This window comes from Dendroctonus ponderosae, unplaced genomic scaffold (genome assembly GCF_020466585.1).
Source record: "Dendroctonus ponderosae isolate FM_Combo_2020 unplaced genomic scaffold, Dpon_F_20191213v2 Dpon_F_20191213_7, whole genome shotgun sequence".
In the NCBI taxonomy this organism is placed as follows: domain Eukaryota; kingdom Metazoa; phylum Arthropoda; class Insecta; order Coleoptera; family Curculionidae; genus Dendroctonus; species Dendroctonus ponderosae.
This window is the reverse complement of record NW_026018916.1, coordinates 11,635,352-11,653,965: the sequence shown is the minus strand read 5'-3', so window position 1 is coordinate 11,653,965 and position 18,614 is coordinate 11,635,352. Positions and strand designations below refer to the sequence as shown.

At 33.2% G+C, this 18,614-nt stretch overlaps 2 protein-coding genes across 6 annotated transcripts in view; one reads left to right on the top strand and one right to left on the bottom strand.

Annotated features, from left to right (window-relative positions):
- LOC109543126 (ankyrin repeat, SAM and basic leucine zipper domain-containing protein 1) overlaps positions 1-3,368 on the top strand; it is a 6,889-nt gene extending 3,521 nt beyond the window's left edge. The window contains exons 2-7 of one of the 3 annotated variants that reach the window (XM_048668710.1): positions 1,604-1,782; positions 1,834-1,904; positions 2,209-2,450; positions 2,515-2,760; positions 2,818-3,025; positions 3,134-3,368. In XM_048668710.1, coding sequence (XP_048524667.1) covers positions 1,641-1,782; positions 1,834-1,904; positions 2,209-2,450; positions 2,515-2,760; positions 2,818-3,025; positions 3,134-3,274 — 1,050 coding nt within the window. In that variant the 5' untranslated portion in view covers positions 1,604-1,640 and the 3' untranslated portion in view covers positions 3,275-3,368. Of the gene's footprint in view, positions 1-1,603; positions 1,783-1,833; positions 1,905-2,208; positions 2,451-2,514; positions 2,761-2,817; positions 3,026-3,100 lie in introns of all 3 variants that reach the window. The other 2 variants (XM_048668708.1, XM_048668709.1) reach the window with 2 other exon arrangements.
- A 505-nt stretch (positions 3,369-3,873) lies between these two features.
- Positions 3,874-16,862, bottom strand: LOC109543169 (heat shock protein beta-1). 3 transcript variants are annotated; one of them, XM_048668712.1, is made up of 4 exons: positions 16,463-16,827; positions 6,529-6,597; positions 4,571-4,772; positions 3,874-4,512 (listed from the first exon to the last, which is right to left on the bottom strand). In XM_048668712.1, the coding sequence occupies exons 1-4, from the start codon at positions 16,642-16,644 to the stop codon at positions 4,321-4,323; spliced, it is 645 nt and encodes a 214-aa protein (XP_048524669.1). In that variant the 5' UTR covers positions 16,645-16,827; the 3' UTR covers positions 3,874-4,320. The 3 variants fall into 3 exon arrangements, with proteins under 3 accessions (XP_048524669.1, XP_048524668.1, XP_048524670.1); XM_048668711.1 differs by having other exon boundaries at positions 6,529-6,600; positions 16,463-16,826; XM_048668713.1 differs by lacking the exon at positions 6,529-6,597 and having other exon boundaries at positions 16,463-16,862.
- Positions 16,863-18,614: the final 1,752 nt, after the last annotated feature.

Genomic DNA, 18,614 nt, shown 5'->3' with positions numbered 1-18,614 from the left:
TTACAAGAAATATTTTTATAATATATAAGAATCTGTCGCGTCAACCTATATTAAATATTGCAAAAAAAATATTTCGTAAATATCTGATTTAAATGTCAAAGAAATATTTATAATAAATATTGTTATAATATTCAAGAATCTGTCGCTTCAACCTATATTAAATATTGCAAAAAAATATTACTGTAATATTTGTGTGATATCTGGGTCAGATATAAAAATTGGTAGTTTATTGAAAATTACTAAAGGCGGACCCTGTATACGGTCTCACATTCAGTGAAGTACATGCGGAAAAAACGCTTCGGAAGGTTCTATTACAAATTCTCCTAAACTTTCTTGAAGCACTAAAATTCATTGAAAACCAACAATAAGTATGTCCATCCAGAGTTTCAAATAGTAAAGATTATGATACTTGCAAACAAATACTAGTTTAGTACCTGACAAAAACAGCCGAAAGTATGGCTAAATAAAACATTAAATATTCTCATTATCAAAGGATTTTATCGAAATTTAACAAACAATCGCATTAAGGCTGTTTTAAAAAAGTAATTAATAATAATAATATTAATAATAATAATTTCGTTCATACCTACGTACGTTCGTGAACCGTCCCTCGATCAAAAAGGTGCCAAATTTGAAGATATAAAATTGAATCTAGCAAAATTATCGTCATCGGAAACGGCTATATTTGTAATATTTATTAAGGTCAGAATTTCCGACTTTTTGTGTACCTACATTTGATAAAATTCATGTATTCATCTATCTTCAATTGTTTCGCCCCAAAGAAAACTGGCAATTCTTTATATTTAGTAGGTAGGTTATTCATTATTTGTCTCCTAAATAGCCGAAGCCGATTAATTACATTCAGGATTTGAATAATTCATGATTTAATCTTATTCATGTCATTAAAATAGAATGCATACGTACATGGTGTGCTCAAGAGGATGTGGGTAATCTTTCGGAGTCAAATATTCTACAAAAAATAACATATTTTGAACTTTTTTATACAGGGCCCTTACGGAGACATGGATTAAAATTTTAAAATATAGAACATGATTAAACGCAGTTTACCAGAACCTTACGTAGATACTGGACCAAGACCAGATATCACTAGATAAACTGAATCTCTAACGAAAAATTGGTATATGAAGGATCATGAAAAAGCACTGATTTGTTACACATCGGAGGGTTGTAACTACTCAATTATAAGAACGCAAACATTTACTTTGATATTCATTTTTAATTTTGACAACTTTTTGTCTTTTAATCTGATCTCGCTCATCTTCGTTAAAATAGTTCTATAGCAATTTCAATCCCTTTCTATTGATTCTCTTACTAAACGACTATTATTCTGTATTCATCTACCTGATTGCTTTGAATGTTTTATTGCTTCTGTCTAAGTTAAGAAAAACATTTTTAAATTTAACTTATTTACAGTATTTGAGCTTTGCATGGTTTCAACCTAATTTTAATTCATATCCTGGTTGCTGATGTTTTTTTGCTTTATGGTTTTTTATTGAATGAATTTTGAAATAATTTATGTCTTGATTAGATGAATATCTTGTCTTGACCATATTTTGTCATCTAGTAAGCATTCACTTTATAGAAATGCGTCTTAATCCTCAGACGCTGTATCTCCATTAATGATGGCATGTAACTGTCCTGACTATACAGCGCCTTTTGAAAAGTCTTTGGAAGTTATCAAATTATTAGTTGAAAATGGGGCATCGGTTCAAGCCATCAACAGAAAGAGAATGGATGCTTTAATGTACGCTGCTTGCAACGGTAAGAGTTAATGTGAAACCAAATTTCATGATAAAAATTGGCGTTTTTAAGGACATTTGCCTGCGGTAGAATATCTCTTGCCAAAATCCAATAAGCAAGCTGTAGATAATCAACAATGGAGTGTAAGTTTTCGTTACTTATGTGGTTCCATTTGTATTCGTTTTAACAATAAGCACCTCCATATACTCAAACTATTAAATATTCTCAAATTGCTTTAGTAAACATCAATTCTTTATGTTATGTTTGTTTAAAAGGCAATAGTAATTTACATAATATAATGGAAATAGTCATTATTTAAAAATTCTGCACCCAAACGATGATGTCTATTTGAACAATATGAAGATGATGCCTACACATTACTTAAATCTTTTTGATCTAAAGAAACATTTTGTCATATAATCATACATATGTTATTGCGATTTTTAGGCGTTAACTTGGGCTGTGAGCAACAACCAGTTTGAGGTTGTTAAGTTCTTATATGAGGACGGCTTTGATATTACTTTAACGGATGTTCGTGGAAACAGCCCTGTTGATATTGCAAGGGATAATGGTCTTGACGCAATTATTGACTTGTTTCCAAAACGGGATATTGATTTAGCTGAAACAATTGAATCAGATTGCCGCAAGACATTCAAGGAGACCTTTGAGGCACTAGAAATAGGCAAAAAGTGGGTTTGGTTCAAAGTGCTGTTTCTCCAACTCCTGTAATTGGATCGATGTTATTGTTTCTAGGCCAGCGTTTTTTGAGGATATTTGCAACTTTCTTTTAGCTGTAAAGTGCGAGGATCTAATACCATTGTTTTTTGAAAAGAAAGTACATATATGCGAGTTTTTATCGATGTCCGACAAAGATTTAAAGCACATCGGTGTTCTTTTGCCATATCAACGTAACAGAATTTTAACTGGTTTGAGTCGATTTCACAAGCAACCCTACAATCCCAAGTCGCTGCACATTTGTATAAAAAATGGCTCATTTAGGTAAGATGCGATTTTAATTTTATTTTAAATTTCTACTGAAGTAACTTTCCGTATTAGCAACATAGACGTGGCCATCGAACTGTTGTCTGCAGTAAAGCAAGTCATAGCTATGGAAGCCAGTATTAAATATTTACTAGGGCATTTACAAGGAACTGAATTATCGAACGAAGACCGTGCGCTACTCACCAGGCATGTTTGCGAGATTAAGAAGCAAATTCATAACATGAAAGGTGTGACCGGTAAACTCAAAAAAGTATCCAAGAAGGTAAGTTTAGGTTTAGTAGACAGTTTGCAAACTTTTACAAAACTTTAAGCATTAAAATTAATAATATTTGTTTAGTTGCTGCTTTTGAGATGTGTATGTTCTGTTTAGTGGGATTCTAGAGCAACACCGGCAGATCTAATTACTAAAAAATCTATCAGGAGTAAATTTCCATGGAGGAAAGTCGGCTTTTGCTTGGGTGTATGTGGGGTCGTTTTAGCGTGTAAGCTCAAATCCACTATTCAAAAATAAATATTTTCTACTTTTGTTTATTAATATTAAAAAACAATGTGTATTAATTCATCCTATCATTATAACATTGGACGGAGTAAGTAGAATACAAAACGAATATCGTTCGGGGTTTTACACAAATTTATCAAAGGTGCCTGTGATATGCCTTATTTGCATAGTGCTTATGTATATTTGGTATTCTAATCTTTAACTGACTGATGTTATCAGTAAACATTTAATATTCAACTTCATGGGCAGCAATTTAGGAAGCTGAGTACTTATGAGGATGAGAAGCGTGTGGCATATTTGAAAAAAATTAAAATTGCATACATTTATTTACACGCAGGGTGAATGAGTGATAGCAGAGGAGTCAGACATTTTTCTTAATAAAAGTTAGGTCAGATCGTCTTCTTTTCCGTCAAAGAATATCGCAGTACTCTTCTGACCATGTGCTTATAGGACACCCTGTATTTGCCGATAAGATATAAAGAATACGTCATAACTCATCACACATATTTTGAATTTTTTTACTTTGAACTTTATCACTTATTTTAGAACCACCTTGCATGTTGTCGGAAACGATTCTTATTTTTGGCTATTAACTAGAATCAAACCAGTGATTGTGTCTTAAAAATAAATTTATTATTTACCAATAACTTACAAAAAGATAAATACATACAGTAATTCGAAAAGAAAAGAAAGACTTCTACGTTTTTAAAGCGTCAGAACCGTTGAATGGTTTATTAGCACATATATTTTGCTGTGGAAGTGTAGTGAAATGAACGACAAGATAAAACAGAACGCCTAAAAATGAATTAATTTGAAACTATGTTGCAACTTAAAAAATGATTGTTCCAGAATACATTTGATAACAAAAGGTAAATAAATAAACATTGATATACTCTTAAACCACTTGTCATAGTTAAATAATCGAAAATAAAAGAGAGTTGAGAATATTACTATCAAGTAACTAAATATCAAAGCTGCATTGATAAACGCGATGAAAACTCCAAAGCTCTCGGGTTGGTATTTTAGAAGCTTTGGAGACGGAAAACAATTAACAAATTTTAGTGTTGGATGGGAATCAACTTTTCTCCTGAAGCAATGGCTGGCAGAGGAGCCTCCACGGTTAGTACGCCGTCTTTGCTCAAAGAGGACTTAATGAGCTCGGGGTTGGTTCCTTTGGGTAACAGGAATTCACGATTGTACTCCCTGTAAACGGATTTGGATTCTGTTTTCTCTTCATGTTTAGCGTGGACCTAAAGGAAGAACATCAACTTAGAGCCAGTGCTTTACGGAAATGGGCGCGACACTTACCAATAATTTGTTGTCAACGGTTTTAACGACAATTTCTTCGGGAGCGTACTGGCTGACGTCGAATCTCAGTTTGAGGCTTTTGTCGCTTCCATCGCTCTGGATCAGGGGAGAATTGAGGTCGTCGTACCAAGTGCGTAATTCTGCTGGTGGACCAGCCCGATGCGCGAGGTCTGAACTTGTGTTGGAAGACTGGCTCGTTGTGCTGAAAAAACAATGCAAATTTAAGGCAAAATGTTCAAACAAGGCAATTCCAAAATGTTCAGTGAAGAGTGCTTGAATGTCTCAGACATCCAAATAGGTAAGGAGTATTTTTGTAATCATTTTCTAACTTTCAGATTATTTTGCTTGTGCGATATTAAATAAATAGTGGCATGTTTATTTTTACTGAAGGTCCATCATTAAAGCAAAGTCTAATTACTTCCAATCGTAATTGAATTGATGATTGAACCGTCGCATCAGAACAAATTGGAAATGACGGCGATTGGTACATCACGCGCTACCAAACGAGGTAAAGCAAACAAAACCAAATCCGAAAGTATTACGTGGAAATATTGTTAATGTCAAATAAAAATAGTTAATGTTTGTGCCAAGATCCTCGTTTGTTAGTTTGGCGTAATAACCGAGTAAATATGTGACTAAATGGCAACATTATGTGATTATTGAAACGAGATTTTCCATTGTTAACCGCCTTGCATATATTGATATATTGTTTGCTTTGCCTGGTTTTTCTAAGTTGCTAAGAAAGCCTTTATACTAAAAGAGACCTTAATGAAAATTTGAATAGTTAAATCTGCCAGTTGTTTGCGATAGTTTCATTGTCATTAAATAAGTCTTCTGGTGTCCGCTGCTATAAATTGATTTAAAAGCAGTTTTAGGCTCCTGTCTAAAGAGGCCTCCTTCCAAACATAATTTCGTTGATAAAATTAATTTCCTTCAATTTAGCAAAACATTTTCGGCAAGTATTTAGGGATTATTTAAATCCATCATTCGCAGCACAATACAGAGAAGCGTAAAAGAGGGTCTGCTGCATTGACTATCCGGTGCCTCGACCGGATTCAGCTCCGTTGAACTTTTCTATAGGACGAGGTGATTGGAGGGGAAAATGAATTATGATCATGATTAACTGAGAATTTCAACCCTAATTGGTTTTCAAGGATGAGCTCCCCTAGACAGTGCGTTACGGATATTTGCGGCTTATTATTTGAAAGCACATTTTTCCCGGCAAGAACATATCTACAGTGTGAGAAAATGATGTTCGCTTAAGCCAACATCATTCTCCTAACTTTCTTATGTAATTACGTAAAACACAAAAGTAAATTTACTTGAAAATATTTTTTGTTCAATTGAATCATCAATGAGGAGGGTGAGGTGTTATTGAAAATTATATTGTTTTTTGATAGTTTCAAGCTTGTTGTAGAGGAAAACCTGCTTCTGCAATTTGGACTTGTGTTCATTTTTCAGAGTTTCTTCAGTAATTTTTTTCTTTTCTTTCAAGCAATTTGACTTAGATTTTTTTTAATTGAATCATCAATTAAGGACCATATTTCAGTGAAAATGTATTACTTTTTGTTAGTTTCATGTTTAATATGGAGGAAAACTTGCATCTCCAATTTGGACTTTCATTTTCGAGTGTTTTTTTTTTCAGTTTTCCTTTTTCTTTTTGTTGAACGTCATTTAAGATTGATTACTTTTTTATTTAAATTGAATCATCAACTGAGGGCAAAGTTTCATTGAAAATATAATTCTTTTTCCGTTAGTTCCAAGCTTAATATGGAGCCAATGCATGGCATAAAAATGATGTTGGCTGTTATGGTTATTTCATTGCAATATACATTTCTAAGAGGACTTTTTTACAAAGGTCTATTTTCGTATAGGTACCTGGAGACCAAACAATTTTTTTTTATACATTTTTGCTTGTCAAATTCCCATATATTTGTAGACTGTCTTTGAAAAATTACCTGGAAGATGACTTGCTCGAAGACAATTTTTCTTTCTTGCCTTCCTTAATTACCTCCGATTCGTAAGACATGCAAGGGAAAAAGCATTAGGTTAGATTGGTTATGTAAGCTAGAAGCTGAAGAACTGCACGCCGTAACTGGACAAGCATTTAGAAAAGTTAGCACTCTGTCTTTAAGGTTTTGGTTAATATTATTAAGCTTACCTAGAAAAGAACAGAATGGTTAATATGGAATATTGAGCAAAACTTCAGTAAACATTATTTTGCAGCAATTGCTAAGTATTAATGTGAAAGCGTCCATTATTCTCGGACCGATGATTAACTTATGACATACCCATATTTGAACGAGCTAAATTTATGGTCTTGTCGAAGAGCACTTGGTTTTGCGGCTAAATATTACCTCATCAAATGTGAAAATTTATTATGTTACAAACTAATAGAATAATTATTGAGTTGGTACTTGAGTTATCCTTGATTTTCGATGCAATGTTGCGTTCACGGTTGGAACAGATGAGTCAAATTAAATATGAAAAAACACCTGCGAAACAAGAGCAGCTGATGGTTGAGGATACAAGCATCAAAGAACAGACTAATTGAGCTGAAATTGTACTGTGAAATTTGCGTTTTCATAGGAATTGAGTAAAAGTGAAAAATAAAAATGCAAACTAGTAATTCTTGATAAAGTTTTGTAGAAGCTGTTCAAAATTCATAACTTTTGCTAATTTTTATCGATATTTTACTAAGCGTAAAAAATAGGCGGTGTGCTAAACGTTTATTAGGCAAAATACTCCGAAACCAAAGTAAAAGGGTTTTTCGTATTTTTATTTAAGTTTTAATATTTTTTCGAGGGTCTTTAAATAAAAATAATATCGATTATAAGACATATCTACTAATATTATTTTTTTGATGAAAGAATAATCATGTGTTAAAACTTTTTCGCAATCAATAACATTTACCCGGGACTTGTGAAATGACTTAGTGCACACCGTTTATACAGGGTGGTCCTAAATAAGTGTCGCAACTGGAAACTAGATTCCTCATGGCAAAACCGGCGATAGAAATACTTTTCTCTTCTTCCATTTTTCTCTCTGTGATTTCATTTTCCAGCTACAAACCAAAAATATAATTTCTTCTGGGTTTTTTGCGAATAGGTTGTACGCACATCATAACCATTTTAAGCTAAAATTGCTACTTTTTCGCGCTCAACTCAAATGATCAATGAATCCTAAGCTTTTATACACACTTTACGACTATTAACAGCTAGTTTTTCGCACAATACTCGAATTCATTGAACGTGCCAGTGCTGAAGATTTTAAGGTATCGTTAGCAAATTGTTTGGTTTTCTTCGTAAGAAGCATAAACAACATTTATTGAGCGTAATAAATTCGAGCATTGTACGGAAAAAAAATAAGAAGTCATGAAATGTGTAAAAAGCTCATTCGTATAGTTCAAACAGTTTCTAACGTATTGGAAAATAAATCCTGTACTTGAGAACTAAAGCACACAGAGAAAAATGGATAGAATAAAAGTGTTCCTTTCTTAATTAACAATCAGTAGTTTTCCGTTGCGACGCTTATTTAGGATCAACCTTGTAAATGGGCACAAATCATTATTACCAACTTGTAATAGGCGATTCTATTTAAAACACATACATTAATGAGTTTTTTCATTCTGCATTCTCGTAGTAACCTTGAGAAGCAATTTTGAAGTCGTGATTTGAATTTTCATGAAGTCTTTTTTATAGATTTCCTTTATCTTTCAAAGTGCTTTTTAAACGTTCTACAATCTGAAGCAAAGTAAAGAGAATTTTTCCAGCCAATTATCACAATCATGTTTTCTTGATGTCTACATCCCGCCTGACTTACTCATTGGTGTTTTGATTATAATAAACATTTACCTAAAACTGTAATCTTCACTAATGAGTGAAGGAAGGAAACATGATGGAGTTTCATGGCATCTACTAATATCTTGGTTATTAGAAAATACAAAAATATCCTGGTTTTGCGAATCAGTGGTAGTTTTACCACTGAAATAAATATTTGTCATTGAGTGACATGAAAGGTTTGCATTTTGAAAGCGCCTCTTTATAGTTTAGAAGTTAATCAGTGGTTAATGATTTTAAAAAGCAGTTTTGTCGATAAATTTTGTCCTATTTCTAGCCTTCATCCGACTGAAATTCAAAACTCAGTAATGTCCACTAATCCGGACGATTATTAATGAAAACTAGTTAAAATTGTTTTATATAAAAAAAGGTCGTTTTGATGAAGACTTTTATACATAGAAGCTCCTAAGCCAGCCTAAGCAATTATTCGTTCTTTCTCCCCAAGTTGGTTCAAAAAATTACGTCGTTCGGTATATATTATCCATATGCCTGCCCTGGAAACATTTTCTAAAAAAAATTACACAATTTTACTTAATTTTTTTAGATTTACAGTTTTTATAGTTGAAGCTAACATTTTCCAACATCGAACGGTTTCTCTAAAAAAATCAATCCTCATGTTTTCAAAAGATCTAAGATACTTGCAAGTGCCCCTATCCAAAAACATGAACTTTTACACAGCTCTGGGGCCTGAAAATCAGTCAAACAGGAGCAAAGGTTCAAAATATACAGATATTTACTATTAATAGACACAAAAATTTCTCTTTAAATTCGAAACTAATTATTTTGTGACCATCCCCATTTCTGGATTAATTAGCTTGGAAACAGTATGTGTTGTCCTTTTCTTATGTACCAACGCATTATTATCATGATTTAGTCCTATTTATTTTATGATGTTATTCTCATCGCTCCCAACAGAATGGCCTGTTGCCAACGAAATAATTCTCGATAAATCTATGAACATTAGACGTATTTTCAAGTGAACCCATGAGAATGTACTTAGCCATTACTCGTGCTAATTGTTTATTCGACGCTCCAGAGCAATCCTAGATAACGGTGTCAGTGACTTCAAATACCTAGGCGATAATTTACAGGATAGTTCAACAAAATGAACTCCCTAATCGCAGACTAAATAGAAAACAAACGTTGTTAGAAGATAACGGAGAACGAATGTCTGCAGGCTAGTGAATCTATTTTTGTGAATGCATCGACTTTAAGCACAAAGTTGCATTTTAATGATACAAAGCTCTAAACCCAGTGAATACCGCTCTGTTACAAATTCTAAAGTCACCGAAACGCGCGCCAGGAATTTTTTTCCGTGTTGCTCCAACTGCGATTTCTATTTCGAGCTAGTGACATCAGCCTCCATTACGTTTACCGTGTCTTAAAATGGACAGTTTTGTACCAACTGTTTGTTCAACTCATAAAAAACTAACTGAAACATGAAGGCGTGAAGATTCACATTAACACGTACGGCTTTTGGCATTGGTGATGGAATTCGCGGTGGGTTTTCAATGTGTTGGCACTGTTATCTAGTAGGATATAATCGAGTAGGTTGTAGAAGTATTAAGGAGAAAACATTGCTCAAACGCTACTACTATCACTTTCATTGATATTCAGTTCAGAAAGCTAAGGTGGAATATTAAATAGCAGACCATGTGTCATGCAATGCAAAAATTTGATGTAAATTCTTATTGCACCACCGTGCAGCTTGGATAGAGAACGTTTATCGTATGATACATTCATTCACATTCATAGATTCACACATTCATAAGATAAGATTTCAAACTAAACGATCACTTTATCCAAAGTTGTTTCTACAGAAGTTTACAACATGCACAGTAGATCAAAACAACAATAATTTATAAAATTCAAATAAACAAATGATATTGTAGTCACAATAAGAAAGGAAACTGGTGGAATTGAAGTGGAACCAAAATAAGGGCACAACTGTTCACGAATCAAGGAAGGTTATTATATCAAAGTTCTCCAGATTGAGATATAGCAATTAAATCTATAAAAAGAATTCAAACAAAAACCAGCACCCGCTCATATTTTTCATGCAATTGCACCCACGAATAAATGGAATAAAGTAACACACAACAAGTAAAATATTAAATAAAACAAGGTATTAATTAATTCAACAATCTATATCAACTTGTATTTTTCAGAACGGAAAGATGTGAAACATTTAAAAGTAATATAAAATAGGAAGAATCAATTAAAAATTACATTCAAAAAGGTATTTGTAAAATTGGAAAAAAATACAAAAGGAAACCTAGTGTCGCAAACCAATTTTCCAAAAAAAAATGTATATATACTTGAATAGTAAGTTTCGTTTATAATGCTTCACATTGATCATATCAGGATTGACAATGTTGAGTGTGTAAAAATGCTCGTCCTTGACCAATACGTTCGTTTATATATTATTATTATTTGTGAGACTTTTACACTTTACACGCAATTAAACTGAAAAATAATATCTCCATATTACGCCATCGATATTTAATGCATAGTTGCTAGGCTTGAGAGATTTTAAAATACATTTTACTGTAATCAACTGATGATATAAAAATAAGTTCGCATTCGTTTAAATTCGATTGAAGCAAATTTAAACGTTTACAAATTCTTACTATCTACTTATAGATTCTTTATTCAAATCATTGGTTTGTTTAAAACAATATAAGAAGCCTTCTAGGCTTAGACTTTTTATTATTAGAACTTAGTTCTTGGTACAGCTCTTGCATTATGACCAAAAATAGGAGTTTCTGAGAGTCGAAAGGTTTATTTTCCATAAAATAACTCGTTGCTAACCGCCAATACTAGGAAAGAATATCTTGAGCTCTTGAAACGGTGGAAAATATATCGCAATCGAACCATTTTCGTTTTGGAAAACATTCAGTTTGTGTACCACGATTATATTTAAATTAAAAAATCCACTAACTTGAGGAATTTAAATATTTCACAAATTTTAATTAAAGTTAAATATTTTACTGTCTAAAATTTCATTAACCTGCGCATTCTGGTCGAGTTACAGGATGTTGCTACTGCAAAATTACTGATGTTTCTTTAAAATTTTCAAAAATTGATTGCAATTTTAGACTCTTGAGGTTTCCCAAAATGACTGAAAATATACAGAGGGTTATTATAAATTGTTTTTTCAATCGTCATTTGCCCGTAAGCAGGTTAATATTAATGTTACATGAAAGATACTTTAAAATTACAAGAAAAAATGTTTGTTCCGGTTGAATTTTTCACCTTACGGGTCGTTTCTCAAAATTGGAGTAGCAATTTACCAGTATTTTTGAGTAAGAAAAAAGAAAAAATTGAAATAACTGAGATAAATTCTCTTAAATATCGACTTGTACTCGACTCTCGAAGAAAATGTCGCTAAACGTTGTACTGTGATATTCTTATTTTTGTTTTCACATCGAGCTACGAGGGTCGTTTGATAAGTCAGTGACTTTTTGAATGAAAGAAATACGGCACGCGAGGCCAAAGTCGAAGCCGAAGGCCCTCGGCGTCGCCTCGGGCGTCAACTGCAAGAATTTTTGTCAAAAATACTAATAAACTACGGAGAAAAAGGCTATGAAAAATGATAAAGCTGAGGAGTATTTCTAAATATCGATGTAAATTGAATCATTAAACCATCATCTTCAAAAAATCCGACTTTCACCACAAATTTCCATTAACCTTGTGTAAAAACGAAAACGTAGAAATATTCACATATGTACAGTTTCTTATCTGCAACACAGTAAAGTGAAAATGAGATAAAACATAGGGCCCTGAATTATCAGGGCCCTATGTAGTATATATTAATATGTACATAATTATTACACCTTGTTGACCCAGATACTTTTTTCAGTTTTCATTCTTGACTTCAAAGTGCATATTTAGGAGCCAAAACTCTAAGAATAAACGTTTCACTTGCCATTTCCAGGCAATCAATCATTCGCTAAATAACATATGCGTTTCTATACAACTTTGTAGTTTCGTCCCGTATATTTAAGCCTATTAAATAGAATATTTAAATCACAGGTTGATATTGTGTATCGCTAAAACCAGACGTAGCCTTGACAAGCTTTAACAACAAACAATTGCCTTATTTGGCGATCTAATCCGACGCGATGCTCCTACCTACATTTTATGTAAATTGTTTATGTTGTTGTAAATACGCAGATGTTAAGCGGAAAAAATGTGCAACTTTGGCATTTTCCGCATAGGACTAAAAAAGGTCTCTCCATGAGTCCTCTCCTCTTTGAATCCAAAACAATAACAAAATGACGCAAACAATGCAAGTACATACATACAATAAAGGGGCATTATTTCGATTCATTTTCACTGATTACAGACAACAATGAGCAAAACCATTTTCCTCGTCAGGCTCAGATGGATCTAAAAAAAGTTAATTGCGCCATTGTATTCAATTTTCTACGCGGTTGTATTGTTTATCTAGTTAGTACTAATTTTGGGTACAGAAGGAAGCTAGGGAACTCGGAATAATATTTACCACTGTATACATTCACGTTTGCTGCTTTCTAGGGGGGTTTATTTTCACGTTTAATTAAACCCTGTACCACAGGCTGTTGAAAAATCCATTTCCTCTCTAACACATCTGCAAAGACATGTTTTCAACACTCGACAAGACCAAAAATAGAACGTCCCAGACAGGCCATATTTAACACGTCGTGATGTAAGAGTACGTTGAACTGGGATTTGCATAGTTCTTCAGAAGCAGTGAAGATGAATTTACAACCAGTAATGTTGCAGATGAAATATTCGAAAGACTCGAAGCATATTTGCAAAAATGATGAGAGGGCGTCCCCAGTTATGTTGAATTAAAAAGCAATTAATCGCAAGTTGAACTGTACAGCTGAAGCACTAATGAGCTAATTACGCATGGTTTTTATTTATTCGACTGCAACATGTTTATTTAAACTTGCACTAAATTAAGATAGTCGACAGTGTCATTCCTTTTAATAACCGTTTTATCTAAGTATGTAGTTGCTTTGGAATGTCAGGTCGTTTTAATAAGCCATCAAACACACATTACCACCAATCACTCTCAGCAACAGGAATTCAATCGAATAAAGATGTTTTTTAAATTGTTTCTAATAGTTTCAAGAGTACGAAAGCTAGCTGAAGTAATCAACGCAATGTTTCTGGCTTTTTCAAGGAAGAGAACTTCGTTTCAAGTTTGATTAGGGTGTGGTGCACAGTAAAACTTTACTAATCCAGAGATTTACGATTATTGCTATCTCATCCCCCTATAAATTTTAAAGCCAACTGTATATGACCAACCCTCCTCAGTTTTAATTGGGTAAATAGGGAGGGTGAAATGAATGGCAAATCAAAAGTCAACTAGGGAGCTAAAGTTCTACTGGCAGCTTATCCCGGAGTTGAAATAAGAAAATTGTTTGTTTGCAATTTTACAGGGAATTGATAATGCGCTATAATGTTTCCAGTTATTACTCGATTTCTTTTTTACTGTTTCGGTTGTTTAAATTTGTTTTCATTGTCTCGACTTTCAGTCTCTAGAAACGCAAATTTCACTCAAACCATCCGTTTCGGTTTAGCAACTATTATCAGATAAAAAGGTTCTTAAGTTCGATGTTATTTCGCAAATCTCTCATAAACACCCAAATTATTTAATGCACGGCTCCATCAATGGGAACGCAGGACAAATATGTCTCTTGAGAATTTATCGAAATTACATTAAAATGACAGAGTGTTTCATAAATATACTAATACATTTTTAGAGGTCGCAAGGGCTTTTTAAGCAAGCATTTTTGCTCTATAATAACATGTCTAAAAATAAAGTGCTTTGTACAGGGTATTCCATTTTGCAAAAAAAATGTTTTGAAAATATGTGAAAGCAGTATAAAAATTACGAAAATGATGACTTGGATTCAGATAATCATATTACAGATATGATTGATGCCTTCTTTGTAGTTAATATACATATTTGAAAAAAGTGCGAGTTAGAAATTTAAAAAGTTAGTTTTTAAAAAAACAGCACCTTTTTTCAATTTCATGGCTTCAATCAAAGAAAACTCACAAAAAAACTGTGTTTAATATTTTCTTATTTATTATTATCGTATTATTATTTAAAAATTCAAGCAGTTTTGCCAGTTTGAAAATATGCTACTTCCACTTTCCATATTAAAAGCTATTTAAAAATCATACGTGAAAAACTCATGAGTCGATTTTAATGAAATTTTCAGTTTTTTTCGAAACAAATTAGGCAGGTTTTGCATCAATTACTTTGTTTGTTGACTATAACAAATAAATAGGCATTTTTTTTGTTAATCTGAGAATATTCATTGGTTTATGATATAGAAACATTGATCCATAGATGAGATTATTATGTAGTAAATAAACTGTTTTCTAAAATCTAGCTGCAGTCAATAAAAGTTATGCACGAAGCAGACGGTTCTCTTATTGTTATTAATTATTATAAAGTTGAACTTGAACATTTCTAATTTCAACACACTGTATCTTGAAAACGGGTTGCATGGAAAGCAAAAAATGGCTCCTTATTGACCGTAGAAGTGTTTCGGTATATTTGTGATCACCCTGTATATTTGATGAACTGATGAAGGTTTGTAAACTGATTCGTTCCTAATAATCGATCCAAGTTTGCAATTTATTTGATTGAGCAGGACAAACAAATGTTTCCGTTTTTCAGTTGCTTGTTTGATCCTTCTGATACAAAAATAAAATTTACAGAAAACCCATACTAATTCATATTTTTTTAATGATTGCTTAAAAAATTGAAGCCTAAATTTCAAATGTTATTGAAGGCTGTAAAGTTGAAACCAAACCATTAAAATTATATTTTTTCTACATTTCAAATATACACAGTGAGTGAAAAATAAATATAAATTCAAAGTCCCCTTTCCTGTTGTTATTTCATAATTAAAATAAAAATGCATTTCTCATAAAATTTGAACAGACTTGCTTCCAATGAGAAAATAAAGTGCTTCAAATTAGATCTTTAACCCGATTTTCTTTTTTTTTTTAATTGCAAATGTTGCTTCATTTTCCCGAACCCCCTCGTTTCCTATCAAAGAAGAACCAATTGGGATTTCATTTAATTAAACACTATTTTGCAAATGGAATTTAGTTTTCATCATTTGTTCCCTTTCACTTACTAATTGCTTGTTTGGCTTTTTCTGATTTAAAATGTTGTTGTATTAAAAATATACACTTTCTTCAGCCATTATTCTATTTCTGAAACTTGCTTCTATAAATTCTTAAGGTGAATTTTCCATTTACGCTGTTTACTCTATTTTATAGGGGTTGGACAATTACCCCGACTTAGAGACTCCTTGAATAATCAATTTGGAGCAAGGCCAGACTCAAAATCATTACGTTTGAGTGCACGATCATAAAAGTTGAACCAACTCGCCTTTAGTATAAAAAAATTGCAACCAAAAATATTCAAAATGAGTCAGCTTGATACATCTAAAACTGCTCAAATAAATTGCTTTTCCTTTGTGGAATTTTCTGGGAGATGATTAAGCAATAAACCAGCAGTTAGAGGCATTCTAATGCAGTCCTAGATAGCAGTTAAAAGCCTTTTTTTATTGATTTAACTGGATTTAGCAGGCTAAACTGTGTCAGTTCTCGGTATATATGTAAATTTCGTATTGATTCGTTAAAGTCGTCTGCTGTCTGTGTTTGTATCGAAAACCTTAGACATAAATTAAGGCCTTTCCAAGTGCTCTAAACGCATTAGCTCGAATGTTGCTATCAAACTAGGTATTCCAAAATTTTAATATTTTCTATTATATAACAATTGGTTACTTGACAAAGAGAATGTTTTCCTTGATTAGCCCAGAATATACAGGAGCGTCAAGGAAATAACGCATTCTAGGTAAAGTTTCATGAGCAAAGCTGAAGATGATTTGATTGACTGTACTAATTCTGAGTGCAGAATATCAATTTTTTTTATCAAAATCTCCAATGATAATTTCAAGATCTTCAGCAATGGACTTGGAACTTCTCAACCAAATTCTCAAGTGATAGCAAATGTGAAAAAAATATTGCCTACCTGGTTGTGCTCCTGAAGAAGTTGTTGCTTTCCCTGTTCATTAATTCCGACCGGAACTTGGACATTTCTTCTTCCATCTTCCTCATTTCCGCGTCGAATCTTTCCCTGATGCTGGAAAATTCGGTGTCGATCACGCTAAAATCTCCCAATTTGATGGGGATGTCTCGTCTGGTTTCGGCCATTTTTTCGAATCTTCTTTTTCGCAAATAATCCCCCAAACACTAGATCACTAGCAAAAAGCGCACTTTTCAATTAAATGAACCGGCTAAAGTAGAAACGTGTAGAACAACGGTATGAGGGCTACGTGAACACTCGGAGTTCGAAATTGCTATGCGCGATTTTATGAAACTGTAGTCGATGTCGTGCGATGATTTTAAATAGAAACATTTTTGTTTGGGGGCTTTCAGAGCGTGCGCGCAAGCCGTGCCATTCCCCCATGTGGTGTCACTCAGATCTCCGTTTCATTCTCCTCTTCTCCAAAACTATCGGGAGGTAAAGGACAGCTATAGAAGCCGAGGGGGACCACCAGATGGGCCTCCAAATCGAATCGATTATTACCTTTTGAATTTCGTGGGTTTTGGCCTTTGATACCTAATTCACGGCCAGAGTACAAAATTTTAGGATGTTTCAAAGTTTAAACCCATGCAGGTTAAACTATGTTGAACTTTTACATTTAAGTGGTTTCAATTATCTGTTTCCTCTCTATCTTCCTCTGCTTGATAGGAAGTCGATAATTGGTTGCTTATACACTGAGAGCTTGCCTACACTTTGCATAAACTGAGGATGAGGACATCGCAATAAAATACAGGGTGATTGAAAATTGGGGTCTTTCCTCTGGGGAGGTTTAAGGAGTACAGGAAAAATAATTTAAAAAATATATTCTCATCAAAAACGGAGTCATTTGCAAACAACTAGATCAGAAGATCGGCAACAATGCTTTTCAAGGTAATTTGCCTCTACCCTAAGTACCTGTTGCGTCTTAAATATCAAAAGTTCAAGTGCGCAGGCTCAACGGAAGTCAATAATACCTCTTACAAAAATTCTTAGATATGAATATGTGGCTTTGAAAAGAACCGTTTTGAAACGTGGACTTGCGAGTTACAAGAGATGTTCGAAGTTCTGCCCGTTCAACTCCAAACATGGTTGTGCCCATGTAATCACGTTATTGTTCACTCTTTGCAGCATTACTGGACTCACGTTTTGAGCAGCTTCTCGTATTCGGCTATTAACTCCTGCTCAATTTGTGCCGGTGTTCGCAAGACCAGATATTTAATGTGTCCTTGTGTACCGTGTATCTTACATACAATATTAGTTGTTGTTTTACAAACTTTTTGGGTATTTCGCCTCAAAAATCTTTGTCTTTAAAAAAAGGGAATTTCCTCACGTCTTTTATTACAGATTGATAAATAGTGCTCCTATTTCGCAATAAGAACGAATTATTTATCAAAAATCACCTAGAGGGTATCCTGCGATACACTTAGGCTCAAGCTGTAAGAGAAAATTCCAATTAGTAGAGAAATTAATTTGAAAAATTACCTTGACGTTTCGATAGCTATTTTCTGCTATCGTTATCAAAAGAACCTAAATGAACCTAAAAAAGAGTATGTTAATAAATTGTGTAACAATAGTAGGATAATACAGTATATGAAAATTCGCTCTGATAATTCGTCTGTGCAAATTGTCTGTGATTTTGATGAAACACTCGAGATCAGCCGTTTTGGACAAGTGGTGAATTCTTGAGTGTCGTGGTACAAAAAATACCAGAACTTTTTATTTGGTGGATGGAATCAGCTAATTTGTTTGGTTCATGCACTAATCATTTACTCACGATTTTGTACACTTGTCTGTTTTCTTGCCACTTAACAATGTTAGACATTAACTTGCAAGTTTATTAGTTATTTTTAAACATCAATTCGAGGTTATAAGGACAGTAACTGACATTTCGAAAAACTACGTTCCGACATTTAACAAATCCTGTCGAATATACCGTTAATCCTTGTCTATTTTATTGTCAATTTCTGTACAATTCCATGGTTACCACAATTTTCATAATTACGAAGCAACAGGTGTTTACGTAATGTTAATTAGACAGATTACCTTGAAAAACATTGTTGCCGTCTTTCTGATATAGTTTTTTGCAAATTTCTCAGTT

What these genes read in the sequence shown, in the direction of transcription:
- LOC109543169 (XM_048668711.1), bottom strand. Translation starts at nt 16,644, where the DNA reads ATGGCCGAAACCAGACGAGACATCCCCATCAAATTGGGAGATTTTAGC. An exon ending in TTCTTCAGGAGCACAACCAG is followed by an intron (nt 6,601 to 16,462) that starts GTAGGCAATATT and finishes CTTTTTCCCTTG; the next exon opens with CATGTCTTACGAATCGGAGG. An exon ending in TCGAGCAAGTCATCTTCCAG is followed by an intron (nt 4,773 to 6,528) that starts GTAATTTTTCAA and finishes TTGTTTTTTCAG; the next exon opens with CACAACGAGCCAGTCTTCCA.